The sequence below is a fragment of the Cornus florida genome, unplaced genomic scaffold, assembly GCF_030987335.1.
Source record: "Cornus florida cultivar Cherokee Brave unplaced genomic scaffold, ASM3098733v1 CherokeeBrave_3.0.0_Hap2_Chr02, whole genome shotgun sequence".
NCBI classification, from domain to species: Eukaryota; Viridiplantae; Streptophyta; class Magnoliopsida; order Cornales; family Cornaceae; genus Cornus; species Cornus florida.
This window is the reverse complement of record NW_026775572.1, coordinates 71,297,310-71,318,705: the sequence shown is the minus strand read 5'-3', so window position 1 is coordinate 71,318,705 and position 21,396 is coordinate 71,297,310. Positions and strand designations below refer to the sequence as shown.

At 36.5% G+C, this 21,396-nt stretch overlaps 2 protein-coding genes across 5 annotated transcripts; one reads left to right on the top strand and one right to left on the bottom strand.

The window, feature by feature from the left end:
* Nucleotides 1-699: 699 nt before the first annotated feature.
* LOC132295304 (cysteine protease ATG4-like) lies at nt 700-13,505 on the bottom strand. Of its 4 annotated transcripts, XM_059793508.1 has the most exons (10): nt 13,423-13,504; nt 12,874-12,933; nt 12,185-12,728; nt 12,001-12,086; nt 11,772-11,822; nt 11,229-11,608; nt 9,412-9,550; nt 1,584-1,639; nt 1,396-1,466; nt 700-1,298 (listed from the first exon to the last, which is right to left on the bottom strand). In XM_059793508.1, the coding sequence occupies exons 3-10, from the start codon at nt 12,600-12,602 to the stop codon at nt 1,078-1,080; spliced, it is 1,422 nt and encodes a 473-aa protein (XP_059649491.1). In that variant the 5' UTR covers nt 12,603-12,728; nt 12,874-12,933; nt 13,423-13,504; the 3' UTR covers nt 700-1,077. The 4 variants fall into 4 exon arrangements, with proteins under 4 accessions (XP_059649491.1, XP_059649490.1, XP_059649493.1 ...); XM_059793507.1 differs by lacking the exon at nt 12,874-12,933 and having other exon boundaries at nt 13,423-13,505; XM_059793510.1 differs by lacking the exon at nt 12,874-12,933 and having other exon boundaries at nt 12,185-12,465; nt 13,423-13,502.
* Nucleotides 13,506-14,466: 961 nt separating this feature from the next.
* Nucleotides 14,467-15,453, top strand: LOC132287541 (uncharacterized). Its single transcript, XM_059789787.1, has 2 exons — nt 14,467-14,722; nt 14,868-15,453. The coding sequence occupies exons 1-2, from the start codon at nt 14,481-14,483 to the stop codon at nt 15,046-15,048; spliced, it is 423 nt and encodes a 140-aa protein (XP_059645770.1). The 5' UTR covers nt 14,467-14,480; the 3' UTR covers nt 15,049-15,453.
* The last annotated feature ends 5,943 nt before the right edge of the window (nt 15,454-21,396 follow it).

Genomic DNA, 21,396 nt, shown 5'->3' with positions numbered 1-21,396 from the left:
AACCAAATTGTTGGACTGGAACCGGTGTTTTGGTTCTAATTTTTAGGAACCGTTGGGAATGTTTTCGATTTTAGACTTCGGAACCGTATAATAATTACTAATATATGTCTATTAATACATACAAAAGGATATATAATAAAAGTATGTTCTCATGTACAATGCTATAGATCAAAACGTCACAAATGGGTTTAGAGTCATTATTACTATTATTTTTTGAAAGAAAAAACCGGAACCAAACCCTAAAACTAATTCGGGTTGGTTATGGTCCCAACGGTTCCAATTCCAATTTCTAAGAATCGATAGGACAGGGCACCCCTACTCTTTGCCACGAGAGACTCTTAAGTAAGCATGTTCAAACTCGAGGCTTTCTGCTAATTGACTATGAGTTACCATTTACGTTTGGAATTGAACTTTTGAACTCATTTATTTCATTTTCATCCAACAAAAACATCTCATCATCTTCAACGTGAGCATTTAAAAATTGTATTTCCTTAAAAAGCAAAAAGGTCAAATAATGGTTAAAACCTCGTAGGTTTAACATGCCATAAACAACTGTACAATGCGAGTACGAAGTTAAGCTTGATAGAAAATATTTGTTTGAGAATATATATAATGTATAAACACTTCCTCTTCATCACCACGTTGAATTCCTTGCCACCCAAAAAACATAAAAATAAAATAAAATCTTGAACAAAAGGGTTACGTTCAACAGTCCTTTAAACATAATTTAAGATAATTATAATAAATAAAAAATACACACAAGCACATACCACAGCACTGTCAAATGCAAATAATCTACACTCAATTGGTATATCGATCACCGAATTCAAAATGGGTAGCGGCATTACCGTACACCACGCAAATTTGATCAACTCAACAGTGACAGGACGGAAAATGAAAGAAGCTTGATGAAGATTTTTCTACGTGTAAAATCTAACTTATCAATGAACTAAATGCAGAAGTCAGTTGAAAATGTGGTTGTGCTGATGAGAGACACCATGGGTTGGATAGACAACAGATAAAAGGACATATTGGCCATATTATGTACAAGCTTCCAAACCCAAACTAGAACCAAATTCAAAGGAGTTGCCAGTCATCCTCTTGCGTGCCGCCCTCTGCATCACTAGCAGGCACCATATCAAAGGAATTATCCTCTTGAACTCCACCGCTATCACCCAACACGTCACGGCTAGCAGCTGGCTTCGATGAATTCCGGGCTCGAGTAACAGTAAATAATGGAGCACCATTTGATTCATCCGCAAGCTTGGAAGCCAGGAAACAAAAATGATCAAAATCATCTGCCAACCAAAAAAGAGACGTTGAGGTCCAAATCAACATATTTTCGCTGCATTGATGAATGAATTCATTATATCCAATCAAGAGTAGAAAGCATACCTTTGTCTCCACAATAAAACCCTATTGCCAAAGACGGATCAAGTGAGTCCAGGGGAATGTGCCGTACTTCACTGGAACCATTGTCAAAGAAGATAAGGAAAAAGAAGAACAAAGAACATAACATTGAAGAAACAACACAACTGAATACATAATAATGAAGCAAATCAAACCTTAGCCACAGAACTTACTCGCAGTGATAAGACGAAGTATCAGCCTCTAAATTATCCCTCCTGATATCAACTGCCTGATAAGCCACCAGCATTGAGAAATGTACTTAATGTGAATGCTAACAGCTAAAGAAAAACAAATGAAAACAAAAAAATAAGCAAACAGTGACACAAATGCTGGGACTCACATCAATCAACCACCTAGACTTTGAGTCACTAATAGTTATATTGTTAAATGTGCAGTTTCTCCTCCAAAATGACTTCTCTAGTCGAGGAACACATCAGATGTTTTTACCTAAACTAGTAGGTCCTTGAGTGGATCCGACGTTAGTCCCAAGATGGTCTTTAACTAGAAAAGTAAACATTTAAGCTTAAGAAGCTTCTGGTCTAGTGGGTCCGTAACACTCGCTAGGATAAGTGGTATTATTGAACCAGACAAACCAACAAGCAATGAAACCAAAAACAAATAAATCACGTAACCTGTAAGATAAGTAAGCCTCTTCAGACCAGCCAAGTACACGCCAAGTCCATGCAAAGGGTTTGTTTAAGCTATGCCAGATAAATTTAGGTAAGCCTCTTCAGACCAGCCAAGTACACAACAAGCCCATGCAAAGGGTTTGTTTAAGATATGCCAGATAAATTTAGCATGGCTAACACATTTGAAAAGGGGGGGGAAGGTATTTCAGGAAGAAGAAAAAAATGAATACCCAGGGAATTCCCAGACTCCCGGACTTTCTCCAAGGCCCAAGCAAGCATGCACTGTCGGCAATTACCAGGTTGTTACTTTGAGAGACAGCGATCTTTTTTAAAAATTATGTTTATGATCACTTAACCCTCATCTCATTTCTTCACTACCACTAGAACTGCATTTTGCAAAGCAATAAAATATCATCTTCGATTTTCAGAAGGATTCTCGATTTGTGTCGGTGTTTTCTTGGTACAAACATCAATTTATCTGTTACTATGTCTCTTTACAGGGGCTTCAACAATTTACTGATGCCTCAAAGATTGCCATACACTTTTTCTTGTCTTTTTTCTTTTATTTGTATTTTTTGGGCCAAACAAAATGTTTCCAAGCCCCCTTAATCTCATATCCCAAGCTTTGAACTCCAAACCTCTCTTAACTAATGCTCCGTTTGGTTGGAGTGATGGAAAAATGGACAGAAGGGAGAGGGGGAGGGATGGATGAGGCATCCCTAAGGAAGGGAAGGTGTCTCACACACTTTTTGTTTGGTTGAATGGAAGGGGTAGTAGAAATGATGGATGGAGCGACACTTTTTTTAGTTTGGTTGGAAGGAAGAAGAGAGTTTTTATATCCTTTTACCAATACACCCTCATTATATAAAATTATAAAAAATAAAAACAACTTTTTTTTTAAACGTCAAAATTGGTATTTTATTCACTCTTTCCCTCCTCTCTTCCACCCTATTTTGGACAGCTAAGAAAACATAAAGCAAGGAGGGATGCTTCATCCCTTCCTTGCTTCCTCCCTCTCTTCCCTTCCTTCCAACCAAACATGAGAAGGCTCATCCATCCCTCCTCTCTTCCATCCCTCCAACCAAACATAGCAAAAGGCTTTTCAGGGCTCACTCATACCACGTGACCTACAGATCTATGTTGATTGCTTTCACTTAAAATGACAAAATACTGTCAAATGTATTGTGATTGGAAAATTCACACACAAATAGAATAATCTCATTGCACAGAAATATCTAATGAACGTCAAGTTCAGGTATTGCAGATAGATGTGAGAATTACAAAACCGAAACAACCTAACACACACACACACACACACACACACTAAGTGATCAGTGCGTAAAGCAAGATAGTGAAGCGGGCCAGGAATGGGGTTGGGAGAGACAACTCCAATATTAATATAGCTTATGGTATATTTGCCCGAATCAATGGATTTGAAATTATTGAAGATTTAATGGAGGAATCAGTGAAGGAAAATCTTCTAGTAATTTATGTTGTTTCCTATTATTGAAGATTTATTCTTACTAGAGGAATCAGTGGGGAAAAATCATCTTTGTTTCCTATTTTCTCTCTTTCCATTCTCATCATTTTTTCTCCTATATAAAGAAGCGTAGCTTTGTATTGTGTATGAGTTGAGAGAGTATTATAAAAATGATGTAGCCTTTTGGACTCTTTCTGCCGTGGATGTATGCCCTAGTGGCTGAACCACCGAATATCTTTGTTCTTCTTGTTTTATTTCACGCTTCACTTATGTTTTATGCTTTACAACATGGTATCAGAGCCTAATTTCTCTTCCTAGGTTCAGACCCCTATTTTGGGGTATCCTTTAGCATCTGAAATGTTGCCAAGGGTTTTTCGGTGCTATTTGTGACTTGTTTGGACTGCCGGTGTGTTCAATAGCATTGTTCTTTGCCTTCATTGTGTCTCCGGCAGTTTTTATTGACTTTTTTGGGCTACTGGCGTGTTCGGGAGCATTGTCTTCTTCTTTGCCGTGTCTCCAACAGTTTTTTGTTCATTTGTTTGGGCTGCCGGTGTGTTCGGTAGCATTGTTCTTCGCCTTCTCTCTTCTCTCTTCTCTCTTCTCTCTTCTCTCTTTCATCATTCACACTTGTTGCTACTCGTCATCTCAATGGCAAGTTGGGCATTCATGCTCCAACTTGAGAGGGATAATTGAAGATTTAATGAAGGAATCAGTGGAGAAAATTCATCCTTGTTTCCTATTTTCTATCTCTTTCCATTCTCATCATTTCTTCTCCTATATAAAGGAGCCTCCAACTTTGTATCGTGTATGAGTTGAGAGAGTATTATATAAAGTGATGTAGTCTTTTGGACTCTGTGTGCCATGAATGTTAGCCCTAGTGGCTGAACCTCTGAATATCTTTGTTGTTCTTGTTTTATTTCTCTCTTCACTTATGGTTTATGCTTTACAACATAAATGAAGGGAATTGGGTTTGGATAATAGTTTCACTGCTGGAGTTAGTTTGGGAGGCGAAAGGGACTGTTAAGTGTAGAGATTTGAAAGATCTATTCCATTAAGATTATTGTGCATCTAGAATCTTTGTTGGAATGAATTTCAAATAACACATTTCACATTATTATTATAAATCTACACATATAAGGCTCTCTAACCAATCTATGCATCTTGTTGAAACCTAAATCTGAACTATTAAATCAAAATCTAAGCTATACTCCCTAAATAATTGAGACCAAATCCATCCAATTTACATCCCTCTATCCAAGTGGAACCTTAACCCACAAAAAGGTTTAAAAGTAATCAAGTTCATTTGTGCATGAATATGATTTCACATGCAAGTACAAATGAATAAAAAAAAAATTTTAAATTTATAAGTTGATATCTTTAAAAGCATATTAATATATTCTGGTATAAGTTTAAAATGGATTTGAGAAATAACAAGAACCTAGTGCTGGCCTGGTAGTCACCGATTGTTCTATAATATAAAGCTACAAATTGAGTAGGGCTACAAAGAAACCAAGCATGAACAGCTCAGGCTTGACACTATTGTTTGTTCATTCAACCCATGAACATGAGGAGTATATTACGCAATTGCCAACTTAGAAGGGGTGATTAAGATACTTCAATATTTTTGAAGCATGTTATACTGATTTAATTTTAAAACCTATTGAAGGGGTGATTAAGATACTTCAATATTTTTGAAGCATGTTATACTGATTTAATTTTAAAACCTATTTACCATCTGAAAACTCCAGTCATCTCAAAGTCTACACAAAAAATGGGACGCAAAGGGGCTTCTTCTGCAAAGAGATCACGACTCCAATTACTTGAACAATGTGATGGTGATTTTCTGTCCATCCTTTTCTTCTTGATCTGCTACTTTTTCTATGGTTTCATTCTTCGGCTCGCTCAGTCAATTAACAGCATCTGACTTAGATCCGAACACAAGGATTTGGGTTCCTTACAGTTTATATATCTAGGGTTCAGTGTAGAAAAATATGACAGAAGATTTGATATTAGTTTTCAGACAAGGGTTTTGTTCTTATTCTTTCCAGTCAAAATGGCTCGCATAAGCCGACTAGAGCTCGGCATGCCAAAAGGAAAACAAGACGAACTCCAACACATCTGGCCAAGCTCGACTCAGATAAAGCCAAGTCAGAATGCCAATTCAAAAGCAGATCTTGAACAAGCTAATATTAGGAAGAATACAATTCACTTGTAGGCTTGTAGCCCAATGATCACGTCTTCTATATAATATAGGCTAAATTCCAGAAAACCCCCTGAACTATACATATGTGGCAGAAAACCACCCTCTTGCAAAAAGAAAAAAAAATCCTGAACTAAGAAAAGTTGCAAACCAAGTTTGGCTGCCATTAATATTGAATGTAAAACTACTAATTTATCCTTCATGAATGGAAGTATGAAACCAGAACATGAAACTCTAATAGAGAGTCGCGCAAGGTCCATTGATCTAGAAATAGGTCAATAGGTCATGTAGGATTAATTGTTTTAACTAATTTTTAAATTAAAACAGAAGTATTAGAGTCCTGCAAGGTCCACTGATCCAGACCTAGAGAGGGGTGAATAGGTTTTGTAAAACTGATTAACTGTTTTAACTAATTTTTAAATTAAAACAGAATTAACAAAAAAAATGAACTCTAAATCTAGCAAACAGTAAAAATCATACGCAATCCACAGCAATTTAAAGTAATACAACAATAAACAGTAGACACTAGATTTTTATGTGAAAAATCCTAGAAAGGAAAAAACCACGGGACTAATCCAGGCAAACCAAATCTACTAGCGAGAAACAAGGTTCACAACCTATGTTAATAGACTTAAACCCAAGAATACCCTAGTTACCTCCTTGACACAAAAGACACCAAACTTTTCCACCAAAAAGTTTTAAAGCAAGTTTTCCACTTGTCAACAGCGTTCACTCTTCACAAACCTGCTTCTCTAGTAAATCCGGTCTCAGCCACTAGTCGTCCAAGCGTCAATCTGATTGTGGATTGGACTGTAGTGTTGAATTAACCTTTTGAGTATGCAGTAATAGATGTCAACACATATGAACACACTCACGAACTAATGCAGATTATGAATGTGAAAGAAAAGGAGTGATGCACTCAAAAACTCACAAAGAAATCTGCTTCAAGTAGTGGACAGATTAAGTTATTTGCAGAGTGAAAAAAACTTGGAAATTGCTGTTTTTAACAGTAGACACTAGATTTTTACGTGAAAATTCCTAGAAAGGAAAAAACCACGGGACCTAATCCAGGCAAACCAAATCCACTAGGGATAAGTTTCACAACCTATGTTAATAGACTCTACCCAAGAATACCCTACTTACCTCCTTGACACAAAAGACACCAAACTTTTCCACCAAAAAGTCTTAAAGCACCTCTTCCACTCGTCAATAGCGTTCACTGCTTCTCTAGTGAATCCGGTCTCAGCCACTAGTTGTCCAAGCATCAATCTGATTGTGGATTGGACTGTAGTGTTGAATTAATCTTAATGCAGCAATAGATGTCAACACATATGAACACACTCACCAACTAATGCAGATCATTAATGTGAAAGAAAAGGAGTGATACACTCAAAAACTCACAAAGAAATCTCCTCTCAAGTAGTGGACAGATTAAGTTATTTGCAGAGTTAAAAAAAAAATAAATAAATAACTTGGAAATTGCTGTTTCGAACAGCTTGATCATCGATCGAATTTGATCTTCTGAAGGTTTAAACTTAAAAAAAAATTAATATAGAAGTTTCCAAAACATATTTCATACAAGTTTAAATCTTTTAAGGGAATCAAAATATGATTAAAACTTGGAAATTTAGAAAACCTAGATATGTAATGCATGAGGATTATCGATATGTTAATTTACTTTTATACCCTAGTAGATGAAGATTATCAATTATACCCTTGAATGTAGCATGAATTCCTTCTTCGACCTTGGGAGGCAACTAACACTAACTTTTGAGAGAAAAAAGAACAAATTGCAAAGAACCCACTAGAACAATAATTTTTTTGCAACAAACCCACTAACTATTTTTGAGCCAAAGAAACCCCCTCTTATCTTTCAAAATCGTGTAAAAACCCCCCTCTTGTTAGATGGCCATCAAGTCTCCACTAACTTATAATGTGAAATTTCTAATGTGCCCCTAGTAATGAACTTGAAAATTACTATATAAAATACCAATAGGGAATCAATTAATTACATTCATATGACACTGTTTTGTTTGGAGTAGTTATTGGTGTTTTATATATTGCTACATTATTAGTTTCATATCATAAATTAATGGAGGCTTAACGTTGGTGGTAAGGGGGCATTTTGCATGATTTTGCAAGAAGGGAATTTGTTGCAAAGAGTAATTTTATCAAAAGAGTAAATTTGTTATTATCAAAGTCACACCATTATCGCTAACAACTATTTTTAAACCGCATCCTAATTCGGTTTTTTTTTTTTTTTGGGGAGTGGGGGGGGGGGGGGGGGGGGTTGCAGTTTTCTGCAATTTACCCAAATAAGATAAAGCTTACCCATGCATTGGCAAGAAGTCATAGTCCATTGTATTTCTATGAATCCAGATAATACGCATAATATACCCAGACAACTTGTTAAAGCATACAGATTGTTCAACTGGTGTGAAATTAATTTTAAAAACCCAATTAGACTTTTTTACTTGGTGGCTTTGTTGAAGTTGTGAAGTTAGTCACAAAATCAATTTTTCCTTGGCTCCTAAAAACAATCAACATTCAATTCGAACTGAAAATAGGGAAGAAGATCAAATTAAAGGAAAAAGAGTGCTAGAGTAATGAAGATCTCTGACCTAGTAGTAATAGTAAAAAGATTATAACTTTACATATAGAGGGAAAGAGAGAGGCCAAAACAATACAGGAATATACGATTACACAAGTCAAGGTTAAGGCACACCCCAAGCAAGCATATAATATCAAGGCCACCATTTCTTCCAAAACAAATCTGCTTCAGTGTCAAACAATCTAGTAATAAGAGATAGTAGATGTGTGTTTAAAAGATTCAGTGTCTCCTTCACCAGTGGGCTATTCAAAACACTGTTAATCGCTGAAAACTGAAGATTCAGTGGCTCTTTTGCCAAGTGCACTTGAAAACTCAGAAAGACAAACTTAAAAAATAAAGTGTACTTAAAAGCGAATGAATGACCTGACTTATCACCACAAGATTGGTTTACCCTGAACTAATAAATTTACCCTTGAATTTTCAGTTCTAAATTCAGTTCTTAAATTTTTCTAGCACCCCTAATTCAGCACTAAAATCTTTTTTGGTGCTTAATTTTTAATATCATCATCGAACAGAGCCTCGATGAGAATCTCTAAAGAATGGACCATGATTTTCAATCCATTCAACAATGTTAGAAGCACGGAGTTCAAAAATGAAACCTGGAATAGAACAAGAATTTGATTTCTTATTGCATCTCAAAAAAGCAAGGAGCAACACAAGTTTTCACAACTTTCCAAAAATAAATAAAGGTTCTATCATGGTCTTCTTGTAAACCTCCAATCTCAGAAGACCCATAATATTCAAACTAAGCTCATTATTGCAGGAGGGCAATTGAAATCAGACCATGGAGATATTGTTCTTAGAAGGGTGAGATGAACATGTAATAGTGTCTTGGATGATGTATAACAACTACATCCACATCTGATTTGTATGCCATGTTCAAGTCATAATAACCAGAAGCATAATAATCAGGGTAAATAGTATTGGACCGTGGGGCTTTTACTGAATATCTATCACCGTTCAGGAAGTAATTTGATTGATATGCATGCACATTTTATGTGTTATTATTGCCATCTGTATATGTAAATATAGCATAAATAAGTAACCATATAGGGAGAAACAAACTAGGATTGCACTGTACCAGCTGAACTACATGTGGATCAAGGTAAATTGCTTTTTCATCTTGCACACCAACAATATACGTTGAAGCACCAGGCCTGCCACCCAATATGCCAAGGCTCTGGGGAAAGGTGAATGTTTTCCTTAACAATGGAATGTACCTGATAAGAAATTAGGAAGTTAATTCAACTTATGAATAAGGCAGAAACTTGAATACAAGTTGTATACTTCCAATTTTATATTTTACACAAAAGGCATAATTCTCCCATTATCTTCAACAAGACAAAGCTATAACAACAAAATCAATATCAAAGTCATAGAATTAGCTAAAAATTAAACAAAGTGACCAACGAATGGCATCTGGCATAGAAGCAGCTTTAACCTCTTAAGATGATTCATTTGAATCTTTTCACCCCAGTGATATCTAACTATTTTCTAATTGTTCATCTTCAAATGCATCATTAGCAACTATTTCTACAAAATCCATGTATGAAAGGCCCATGAACTCCAGACTTCTCGGAACCGAGACTTAAGAATAGTAGCACAGGTGTTCAGGACCTTTTCTCCAAACCTCCAACAATGAGGAAGAATATTCTGACCCATCTAGACACTAGTTGAAAGAGGTCAAATTAGTTCCATTGAAATAAAGTCAATTTCGTCCAGTATAAGAGAATTTTTCTCCATCAATAGAAAGATGCTATCTGGGTGAAGATCCCTAATCATATTTTAAAAAGGAAAACAAAAAATATGTGATACATCTCAATGATTAACTTGATTTCTGCAACTGCATGAAGCATCAAAATAGCCTTCTCAAAAGCCAATTTGGTCATCTGGTGCAGTAATTCTAATAATGTCGTCGATGCAAGAGACAATTGAAAAACACACACCATATCAAGGTGTCTGAATAATTCATTTACAAAATTACAAGTAATGCCCTTATTGATGGAAACAATGCAATTTGAACAGTTATAGAGGGTGCTTGTTCCACCTTGAATAAAAGAAGTTCTAGCTCATCCAAAAGACGAAGGAATTCATAAACAAAAGATACCTATCAAAAACAAAAATCATAAACAAAAGATAAAGCCCAGAGAAGCGCATTTCTAAATTTCATGAGATGTAATTCTAATTCTCTTTTTGCCATTGAACTGTGCAAGCATTTCAGACACCAACTATATTCTAGAAGGATCTAGCTATTTTAAAGGGAAACAGTGGAAAGCCTGCAATGCAATGTCATACGGAAGTCAATCCTATGAATATCCTCACACACATGCTGCAGGCCTATGAGGTATGTGAGGTATGAAGGACGCTTATGAGAACCCTTTTTGGAGAATACTGTGAAGGCCAAGTGCGCAATCTGTGGTGAATAAAAACCGTTGAACAGTAAGGTTCTTGCTGCAATAGAGCAATAGCGATGCAAGATGAGCTTCTATGCATACAGAAATTTAATTTACAGAGGAAACTATCAAAGACTCTAATTTTATGTAAGCATAGCAATTTTCTCCTCATATATGCTTGCAAGAATAAATAACCTCATAAAATCATAGTGAACTGGAAGCTCTGCACATGACTAATTGACTACAATCAAAATTGCAAATAGAATGAAGAAAATAAATAACATTTCAGAATGTTCAATAACTAGTAAATGATACCTAATGTTTTGCTTAATGATGATCTAATCAGCTAAAATTCCCAAGTTAAGCCACAAAAAGTGCCCCCTTTGTTTCATGGACCAGACAATCAGTTGCTCATATACTATGAATTGAAATAGATTTTGCAAACTAGGTTCCCAGACTCCCATTATAACCAAAGGAAAAGCACTGTCATCAAAATGTTACATACCTAGGATTAACTTTGTCAAGTCCTAAAACCAAAGGAACCAATAAAAGAATGGGTGACCAATTAACTTGGCCTCTTGAAAACTCGAAACAATGCCTAGAGGCATCTTCAATGCAAACAACTGGAGCTCCACCTCTCTCCCCATCTTCATCACCAGAAACTACATAAACAGCCATAGGCAATGACCGGTCTTCAAGCTCAGTATCCACTCTCTTACAACGGACTAGAGTTTCCCAGGTGCGACACATGGCGTATGGCCCTACCCATAACCCAGCAGCGAGGTCATAAGCCTTTCCAGCATGGAGAAGATTATGAATAGAGAAAGCTGACGCCTCAGAATCACCAAAAAGGTGCAATATCTCAATATAGTCTTGATCGAGTGGCTGCATAATTAAAAAGTAAGCAATTGAGCATACCCGGGGAACAGAAAAGGAATAATTATGGCACCACATCCAAGATTCGTCAGATTGCAACTTTAAATTTACAAAAACATAAATTATTAGATAGATATAACAATAAAATATCATATTCAGCCATTTAGGTTACCTTATGTGAAGGTTTTCTCCAAGATCGCCCAAGTCGATGAATAAGTAATGCCTGAGCACATATGAAAATCAGTCACGCCTCAATTAATTAGAAAGAAATCATACTTGTAAAAGAACAATATGTAGCTCTTCTTAGCCCGAAATCATATCTGATAGATTAATGCTAGTCAGGAAAGTATTTGGCATAATTAATGGGAAAATAAAGGAGGTGAAACAAAGTGGCACTGTACTTGAGCAACGAGCATCTGGCTGCTTCGAAGCATGCAACCCCAATTTTGATCACTGGTATACTTCGAATCTCCGATGGCATCAAAACCTGCAATTAACAAACGGAAAATCCTTTTATCCTTAACATCATAGTTTGCTATTCAAATCAATCCATCCAGAAAAGGAACAAAAATTTACAAAATTAACCTTTGCGATAGGTCAACAAAATTCTTGATGAGAAATCTTCAATAAATGTAGCTAACCCATTGCTAGAAGCCGGATCGCCAGATAAATCCTCCTGAGAAATTTTATAACAGACACCCAGAAGCCATATGTCACTCGTTAAACTAGAAATCCCAGTCTTGTTCAGCCCTAGTACACGCTCGTGAAGTCTCCTCATTAAGCCACCATTCATAACTCTCTTCACAGCAGTTGTCCACCCATTGCTTCTAGTACGGAATGCCTTCTTCTGACAACCTTTCGACTCACTATGCGTTTCAAAGATTGAGGAAGCAGAAAGAAAGAAACCAGACCATAAGCAAATCTTTGAGAGCTTACTATCACTGGAACCCGGTTGCGAACAAGTGGCACCCGGATTACTATTTGGGGAATCAGTAGAACTCATACAAGAATATGTTGAATTAACACAGCATGGAATGACATCAATTCATAGGAGCTACCCAAATTTCCAATATTAATCAGCAGTCCAGAGGTAAAAGATGAATCAACTTGTGGAAAGAAACTAAGATGCCTGAAAAGACATGACCCAACGATTAAGGAAGCCCATTCTCAGTTTTCAATAATTTATCAAAAAGCAATATGCATCACAAAAGCTACCAAATTCCTAATTTTTCAGAAGTCATGTTTAACGAATCTAGTTAAGGTCAAAGCCTGACCTCAACAGACTAGGAACCTGTATTGCCTAAGGCGCTTGGTGCACTGCACAGAAGCAATTCCTGAAAACGGTCCAAATGTATCTTTGAAATACAAATTCATATACATATATTACTATACTAATTTATGATTGTATTGAATTTTTTCGTGAGAGACATATGTATAGAATTATGCAAGCACGTGCAGATTTGCAAAAGTATATAAACGCAAGAAATTAAATACCAGAATCAAAACAATAGAACTTAAAAACACTATCATCACAACAAATTCAAATTGCTCACATAAAGAAAGAATTTCAAGCAGGTAATGAATGCTATTACAAGTAGAAACTCAAGAAGTATAATTCGTACCAGAAATCGAATTGAGATCAATTAGAACTAATCAACGAGATTGGGATGGACTTCGAGTTAGACATTTAAGGGCAAATTTCATGATCTGATTTCCTATTTTTCTCTACAAGAATATATATATATATATATATATATATATATATATATATGTATGTATATATATTGCATATGTCTATGTAGACGCAAAGAGAGGTCTCTTACCTGTTCGAGAGAGAGAGAGAGCAGAGACGCTGGTGACGTTCGGTTCAAACCAAGATGCGACTCGCGAGTCGCGAACCCAAAACTGTCTTATAAATCTTAAATCAGGCTTGCACGTTTCCACAACCAAGATCTCTTATACCACTCGCGCACGTGACGCGTGGAGTGTACGAAGATATTGCTATTATTTATTTAGGGCAGATTTTTCAAAACCCCCGATTATTAAAAAGTGACCATAAAATCCTAATCAGTTTTAAAAATTCCCAACAATATAACAACATTATCATTTTACCCAAACTGACCGTTAAAGGTATGTGAAATAATTAAATTACCTTTATTATATTCTCTTTTATTTCAAAAACAAAAAAATCATATTTTAAAAATTACAATATTATCCTCTGCTGTATACCTAACAGTGAATTTCACTCCTCTATCTCTCTCGCATAGCAACCATGGACGACCTTCCATTACAGAAGATACAAATATCGGGCCCCACGTTAGCCTCTTTGATCCAACATTTCTCTTCCTCTGTAGGTGACGTGAATCAGAAATTGTCAATCCCATTTATGGATGAAAGTTGCGGGGTTGGTGGTGGTGACGAACGGGACAACGACGAAGAAGAGGTCATCGGTGGACACTCCCAGAGGGACTTGGACGGAGAGGAATTTTTTGAGGATTTGTATTTGGGAATCCGATGGTGAAGCTGGTGATATCACTTGCGATATAATCGATAATGTGGAGGCTTGGATGCTTTACAGTGATGGTTCTGGGTCGGATCATGATGGGGTTAAGCAGTTTCGAAAGGGTCCATGTTGTTTCACTGGGGAAGTGAAGAAACCGGGTCAAATTATATCGAAAGGGCATAAGAATTACGATTTGATGCTGAATCTCCAACTGGGTATTAGGTAATTTGATGAATTGGTTTGTGGGTTTGTTGATTTTCATTGTAATTGTTTGTCATTTTTGATTGATTAGCTTTTGAGTTTGATTAGGGTTTCAATTTTGTGCTGTGGGCATTGAATCAAAATATTATAGAATGAAGGCACCACTGGGTTTCAACCATGTGGTGCCTTCATTCTCAATCTTCAATTCTTCCCTTGGTTTTGCAGCTCAAACACAGACAACTATTAGAGACACCTAAACTATTTCGGCTCACCAGCTATGAACCCACTACGCCTCTGCGTAGGCAAAACATTCCAACCACAATTCATGTGAGTACCAAGGCCATCAGCACTTCAATTGTTCTTGGTGTCACTGCACCAGCAGAATCCGGCGGTGACATAACTGTCTTACTTCAAACAAGGTTGGTTGGTTCTCTTCACTTCCAATTCCATTATATTTCTATGATTCTAATATGCTTTATTAGAAAGAATGATACAATAATATCATTATCAATGCTACAATAATATCAATGTTTCAATAATATCAATGTTTGACCTGGTTAACAGTGCAGTATTTCTCTTTGTGTACTGGATTGCCAACTTTGTGGTGCCGGATATCATCTCCAAGGATCTTCAGTTCGACAAGACCAGCGAAGACCAGAGAGCTGATGTTGATAATCTTACAGAAGAAGAGAAAGCAAAGAAGTACCGAAGACGAAAAACGACCTTGCAAAGCCTCTCGTGTTGACCACTCGAAAGAACCAGAAGGAAATAAAGAACAAAGAGAAATATGCGAAAAGTTTTTAGATGATCCTCCATGGAGTAACCTACAGTTAATTTTATCACTTCAGAACAAAGATATTGATGTCCGAGTGTTAGTTTCTTTCTTTCTCTCACTACATATATGCACACATAGAATATAAATGTACTATACCTTATTCATTTCTCTGCCTGAAAGTATTGGCATTGTATGCAAAAAAAATAATAATAATAAATAAATAATAATAATAATAATAAAAGAAAGTTGGGCTCCGTTTTGGATTTGAAAATTGATTCGTTTATCAAAACAAAGTGAAAATTACAGAAAGAATCGAGAAGAGGGAGAAAAGAAATTGAAGTTTAGAATCTGAGATGTTTCATTCTTCATTTGGCTTACTCCGTGCGAGCTCTTTGTTTTTATTGGAAATCAATGAAATTCAGATTTTATTTTTTGTTCTTTAATTTGATAATCACTTCCGCTGCTTTCTATAATGGATGAAATAATGGTGGCTTTTAGGGCTACCTGAAACTCATGCATGGAGGAGAGAAGATGAACTGAAACGATGACATTGTGGGTGTGTTTTTACTATTACAAGCTTGAGGGTATTTTCGGTATAACACATTTAAATACACATCACTTCTTTGGTACATGTGACAGCAGGGGTATTTTTATCACAAAAGTTAATTTGTCAAAGCATTTGTTAATCACGCGTTGGATTAGCGGTGCCAATTGACAGAGTTGGGGTAAAATGATAACATTGTTATATTGTTGGGGGGTTTTAAAAATTGGTTGGGGTTTTATGATCACTTTTTAATAGTTTTGGGGGTTTTGAGAAATTTGCTCATTTATTTATTATGCATACAATGGGGTTATTAGAACTTATTTTTATACTTCTCTGCTTAATTTTTTTTTAATAAATGAAATGTCATAATTACTTAATTTTTAAATGATTTTAAAATAAAATTAATGTCATATATATATATATATATATATATATATATATATATATATATATATAATAAAAAAATAAATAAATAAATAAATAAAAAGTGAGAATATTGTAGGGGATAGATTTAGCAGAGCCTATATGGGTTAGACACATCGTCAACAATGACCACAAGTTAAATTGTCAACGGTCAAATTTGCATGACACCTGCCATGCCATCAGTAAAACTCCAACAAAAGATCGAAAACTTAAAAACCTGAGTTGGGAGTAGGTCTCTGACTTATTTGGGATCCAAGGAGGTACTTGGTTTGGTGGTTGAAGTCTAATGTCTACCATGTCAACACTCGGCCTCACTTACAGAGAGCCCATCTCATGTTGATGGACCCATGAGCGATGTCATGCGATGATGTCACCCAACCTATCGCTTGGTCTATAAAAGGAAATACTCCAAGACGAAGAAAGATAGAACAAAAAGGGAGAGGAAACAACCTCATAAGAGAACTTTTGGAGCTCTCTCACTCATGATATTTCCATATATCTTCATCAAGGGAGTCAATGCTATATCATTGCGGTGCCATCTTTACACTCTCTCTCGGGTTTGCCAATGCTTCCATCTCTTTCAATTCACCTAAAATTCTATGTTATCTGAATCATTCAGGGCCTATTTGGTTAGTGTTTTTGCTTCGTATTTTTTGTTTTTACTAGTGTACTCTAACGAAGCAAAAGCATGAAACATGTTTGGTAATATTTATTGTACTTTTGAATAGTAACAAAGCACTTCCAAAATTAAGCGTTCATAAAATAAATAAATTCTAAAATAACATTTTTAACTAACCATTCTAAAATAACATTTTTAACTAACCATTCCAATTTTCAATCTTGCACTTCTTACCAAACAAGCTTTCATGTTTTTACTTCTAAAAATCTTGTAACAAATTATGTTACCAAACAAACTTCTAAATAGTGTTGAACACACTTTAAAAATAAAAATATTACTTTTATTTCTAATCAAAGTAAAAGCACAAAAACTGTGGTTACCAAACAGACTATCACATTAACTGTGGTTACCAAACAGGCTATCACATTTTGTGCTTTTCGATATTACCTGCTACTTGTAGAACTATCGTATTTAACAACCCCCACAAGTATTATTTGTTCTCACCACTTTTTACAGGTCTCGTGTTTTAAATTCAAACAAAGAAGTCAAATGAAAGGCTATTTTGTAAATCTAACTATAGGTTTCATAAATGTTTTTAATGAGAGTATGTATAGCATCTCAAATTTGACTTTTACAGTTTTACTTACTAAAGTAATTAGAAAAAGGCTCGAGTGTTGGTATATTTATTACTGTTACCGTTAATGTAATATATTATTTCATAAAAAAATTCATAATGGTCTTTCATTATACATAATCTCTTTCACTTTATTCTGATATATTAGTAGTGCATTTGAATTTTCCTGCTTTAAGAGACTTCTATATATTTTAAAAATATATATTTTTATGAAAACAATTGTGTATAATGAAGCTATCCTACCAAAAAAATTAATTCATCTATGCTTCAATATGAATTTGTAGAATCATATTTAATTTTTTTTTTTTTGTTTTAAAAAAAAAAAGCTGTATCGAATATAATATTCTTTCTACATGGTTTTGCCATAATGAAATGATAAAAACACTAATCACATGTGTTGAAAATTGAAAATTAACTTGTGCAATATTACAAGATATTCCATCAAAAATAATGTAAACCAAAGCAACCATTAATATCTTTTGCTCTCGTGAACGAATTTGTAGACGTTTATATTCGTCTCAACTCATGAGCTAGAATAATATAGGTTGGTTCATTTGCGGTTATTATAAGGTGAAAGTAGTTAGGCTTGTTAACACCTAAAATATAATTCGAAGCAATTGTGCCACGTGGTCAGAAACCATGAAGTCTGAACTTTGGATCAACCCATGATCATCAGGGCCAAAGATTAATCATAGTGATCCGATTTAAGGCTGAGAAGGAAGAAGAGTGGAATTTTTAGGCCATTAAAACTGATATGAAGTTCTGAGCTCATAACCGGCCATGATTGAGACTCTCGGTCTCAGTCATCATGATCATGAGTTTAGGCCAAAATTCTCTCAGTCACTATGGTCATGAGAGTCTCAGTCATCATGATCATGAGTTTAGGCCAAAATCCTCTCAGTCGCTATGGTCATGGGAGTCTTAGTCATCATGATCATGAGTCCCGGCCAAAATCCTCTCAGTCACTATGGTCATGAGAGTCTCAGTCTCATGGTCATGAGTTTAGGCTATTTTTCTCTCAGTCTCGTGATCATGAGTCTCGGCCAAAATCCTCTCAGTCATCATGGTCATGAACTTAGGCCAAAATCTTCTCAGTCACTATGGTCATGAGAGTCTCAGTCTTCATGATCATGAGTCTTAGGTGAAAATCCTCTCAATCTTCATGATCACGAGTTTAGGCCAAAATCTTCTCAGTCACTATGGTCATGAGAGTCTCAGTCACTATAGTCATGAATTTAGGCGAAAATCCTCTCAGTCTTCATGATTATGAGTCTTAGGCGAAAATCCTCACAGTCTTCATGATCATGAGTTTTAGGCTAAAATCTTCTCAGTCACTATGATCATGAGAGTCTCAGTCTTATGGTCATGAGTTTAGGCCAAAACCTTCTTAGTCACTATAGTTATGACGTTCAGTCTCAATGGTCATGATCATGAGTTTTCAGTCAAAATCCTATCAGTCACTATGGTTATGAGAGTCTCAGTCTCATGGTCATGAGTTTAGGCCAAAGTACTCTCAGTCACAACTTTCTCAGTCACAACGGTCATGGTCATGAGACTCTCAGTTATAATGGTCACGATCTAAAATCTCTCCAAAGACTCATAACCAGCCATGATCAAGAGTCTCGACCGTTATTTCTCTCGATCATAATGATCATAAGACTCTCGGTCATAATAGTCATGATCATGAATCTTAACCAAGATTTTTAGTCACTATAGCCATGATCAAGACTCATGACCAAATATGGTCATCATCAGGGGTCTCGGGTCATAATCACTTGAAGAATCTTTGGGGTAATTAAAATAAAGATCGGCTGTGAATCCCAATGATTTAAGAACCCAACAAGTCAGGTCTAGAAACGTGACAAGAGTTTGAAATAGAAAAGGACAACTTGACCATGTCAGAGGTCCAGAGATTCAGAACCCCAGATGGAAGGTTCTCACCTACATCTGATGAAGAAAGTCAGATTTGTCAGTAATCAGATGATGCCAAGCCGGTGTACAGATCAAGCCAAGCATGACAGGTGCATAGAGCTGAAAATAGCTTGAAGGCCAAAATCATCAAGCATGAAAGAATATGCACCATCTAGTCAAAAATACTATGTAAGACATACTTGTATCTGCCTATAGAGGGATGTGCAAATCAGTCAACCTGACCAGCTCAGCAAGGTGGTTAGGTAAAATCACTTTCAACTTACAACCAATCAATTTCAAGAGAAACGGTTAAAAGGGACAACACTAGATGGAGGCTTCTATAAATACCCACTCAAAGTTTACAAGGAGGGGGTCCAAGACCATTTCTAAAGTTCAACCTTTAGCATTCATATCACTTAGCACTTAGCTTTTATTTCATCAAGTTCAGTTTAGCACTTAGCTTTTATTTCAGTAAGTTCAGTTTAGCACTATCAGTTTAGTTCTAATTTCATCCTTCAGCATTCAAAACTTTAGTTTCCATTTCAATCAAGAGTTTGTAATTCATTCATCATTGTAATCACTTAAGTTCAATGAAGAAAGGTTTGTAGATTCATGTATATTTATTGTTCAGTTTAAGTTGCTTCTAATTGATATTCATCTTAAATGTTTAAAGTCCTTTCTTAAAGGAAATAACAACCTTAAGGAGAGGGTCATTCCTACTTTCCAACTTTCGCTTGAATCACCTTAGGTCGGTGACCCGACCCGATATGAATAATTTGGCAAGAAACATTCGAGTCGATCAAGACTTTGGCACGCCCGCGTTCTAGGTCAGCCATTCATTGGCTAGCGACCTCAGACCACTTTGTGAGCCAAACAACTTTGGCACGCTCGGTGGGACAAGTGTTTTATTCGTGAATGGTCGTCGAGACTAGGTCACAGACTCAAACTTTAGCTGGACAAGCTAACCCTCAAAGGGAAGATCAGGAAGAAAATCAGCCTACTCCCAGCATGCAAGATTCCAGGTCTGAGCATGAAGAGGGACATCAGGTCAGCCACCAAATGCGGCCGAAAGTGTCAGCAATATGGTGACATGATTTGAAAGTAGAGTGGAGGCTTCCCAACGCCAAGTCGCTTGGGAAATCAACAAAAATATGGAGCCATTGGTGGCTTCATCCCACATGACTAATACTCAGCTCCAACAGCTGAATGAGGTGATTAATGCCTTAGTGACTTGTATTGATAGGCTGGTTATTGCTCAGCCGCCTAGGTTAGAAAACCAAAATGATAGACCAGTGGACCAGTTTCCTCCTCAACAAGTTGGTCAACTAGAAAGAGGTGCCCAGCCACATCCCATGGTTAATGGTCCTCGACCAGTAGCTCCAATTCCACCACAAGTTCATCCAGTAGAGCCAGGAGTGAATGGTCACCAACAACCAAGATGGAGGAATCATGACCAACCTAATGGTCGACCTCATCATTTTCAACCTCAAGTCTTGCCACCTCAGGCTGCGAACCAAGGGGGGCAAGAGGGACATAACCCTTGGCCCAATATTCCTTTTCAGAACCAAGTCCCACCTATGGTCATGACTAGGGAGCAATTGGCTGAGGTCATACAAAAACAGTATGGACCAGCCTTAAAAAGGGCTACTCGACCTACTTTTGGGCACCCATTTCCTGACTGGATAGATTGGATGGATCTTCCCCAAAATTTTTGGGTGCCAAACTTTGCAACCTTCTCAGGAGAAGGCAACCAATCGACTCTTGAGCACATTGGCCATTTCACATTAAAATGTGGGCCACTCAGTAACAACGATTGGTATAAAATGAAGCTATTCTCTAACACCCTCACTGAGACTGCCTTCAAGTGGTATCTAAACTTGCCACCAAATTCCATCCACACTTGGTGACAGATGTAGGATGTGTTCCATGATCAGTTCTACAGGACAGAACCAGAAGTCTCTATGTCCAACCTATCTAGGATCCATCAGTTTCCAAATGAGGATGTTGAGACATTTTTGGCTAGGTTTAAGGAGGCACGAAATAGGTGCCAACTTACTTTGCCTGAAGAAGAGTTTGTCAACTTGGCTCTTAGCGGCTTAGACTTTGAACTACGAAAGAAGTTCGAGGGTACTCATTTTGGAGATTTATTCCAATTAGACGATAGGGTTACCAAGTATGAAAAAATCC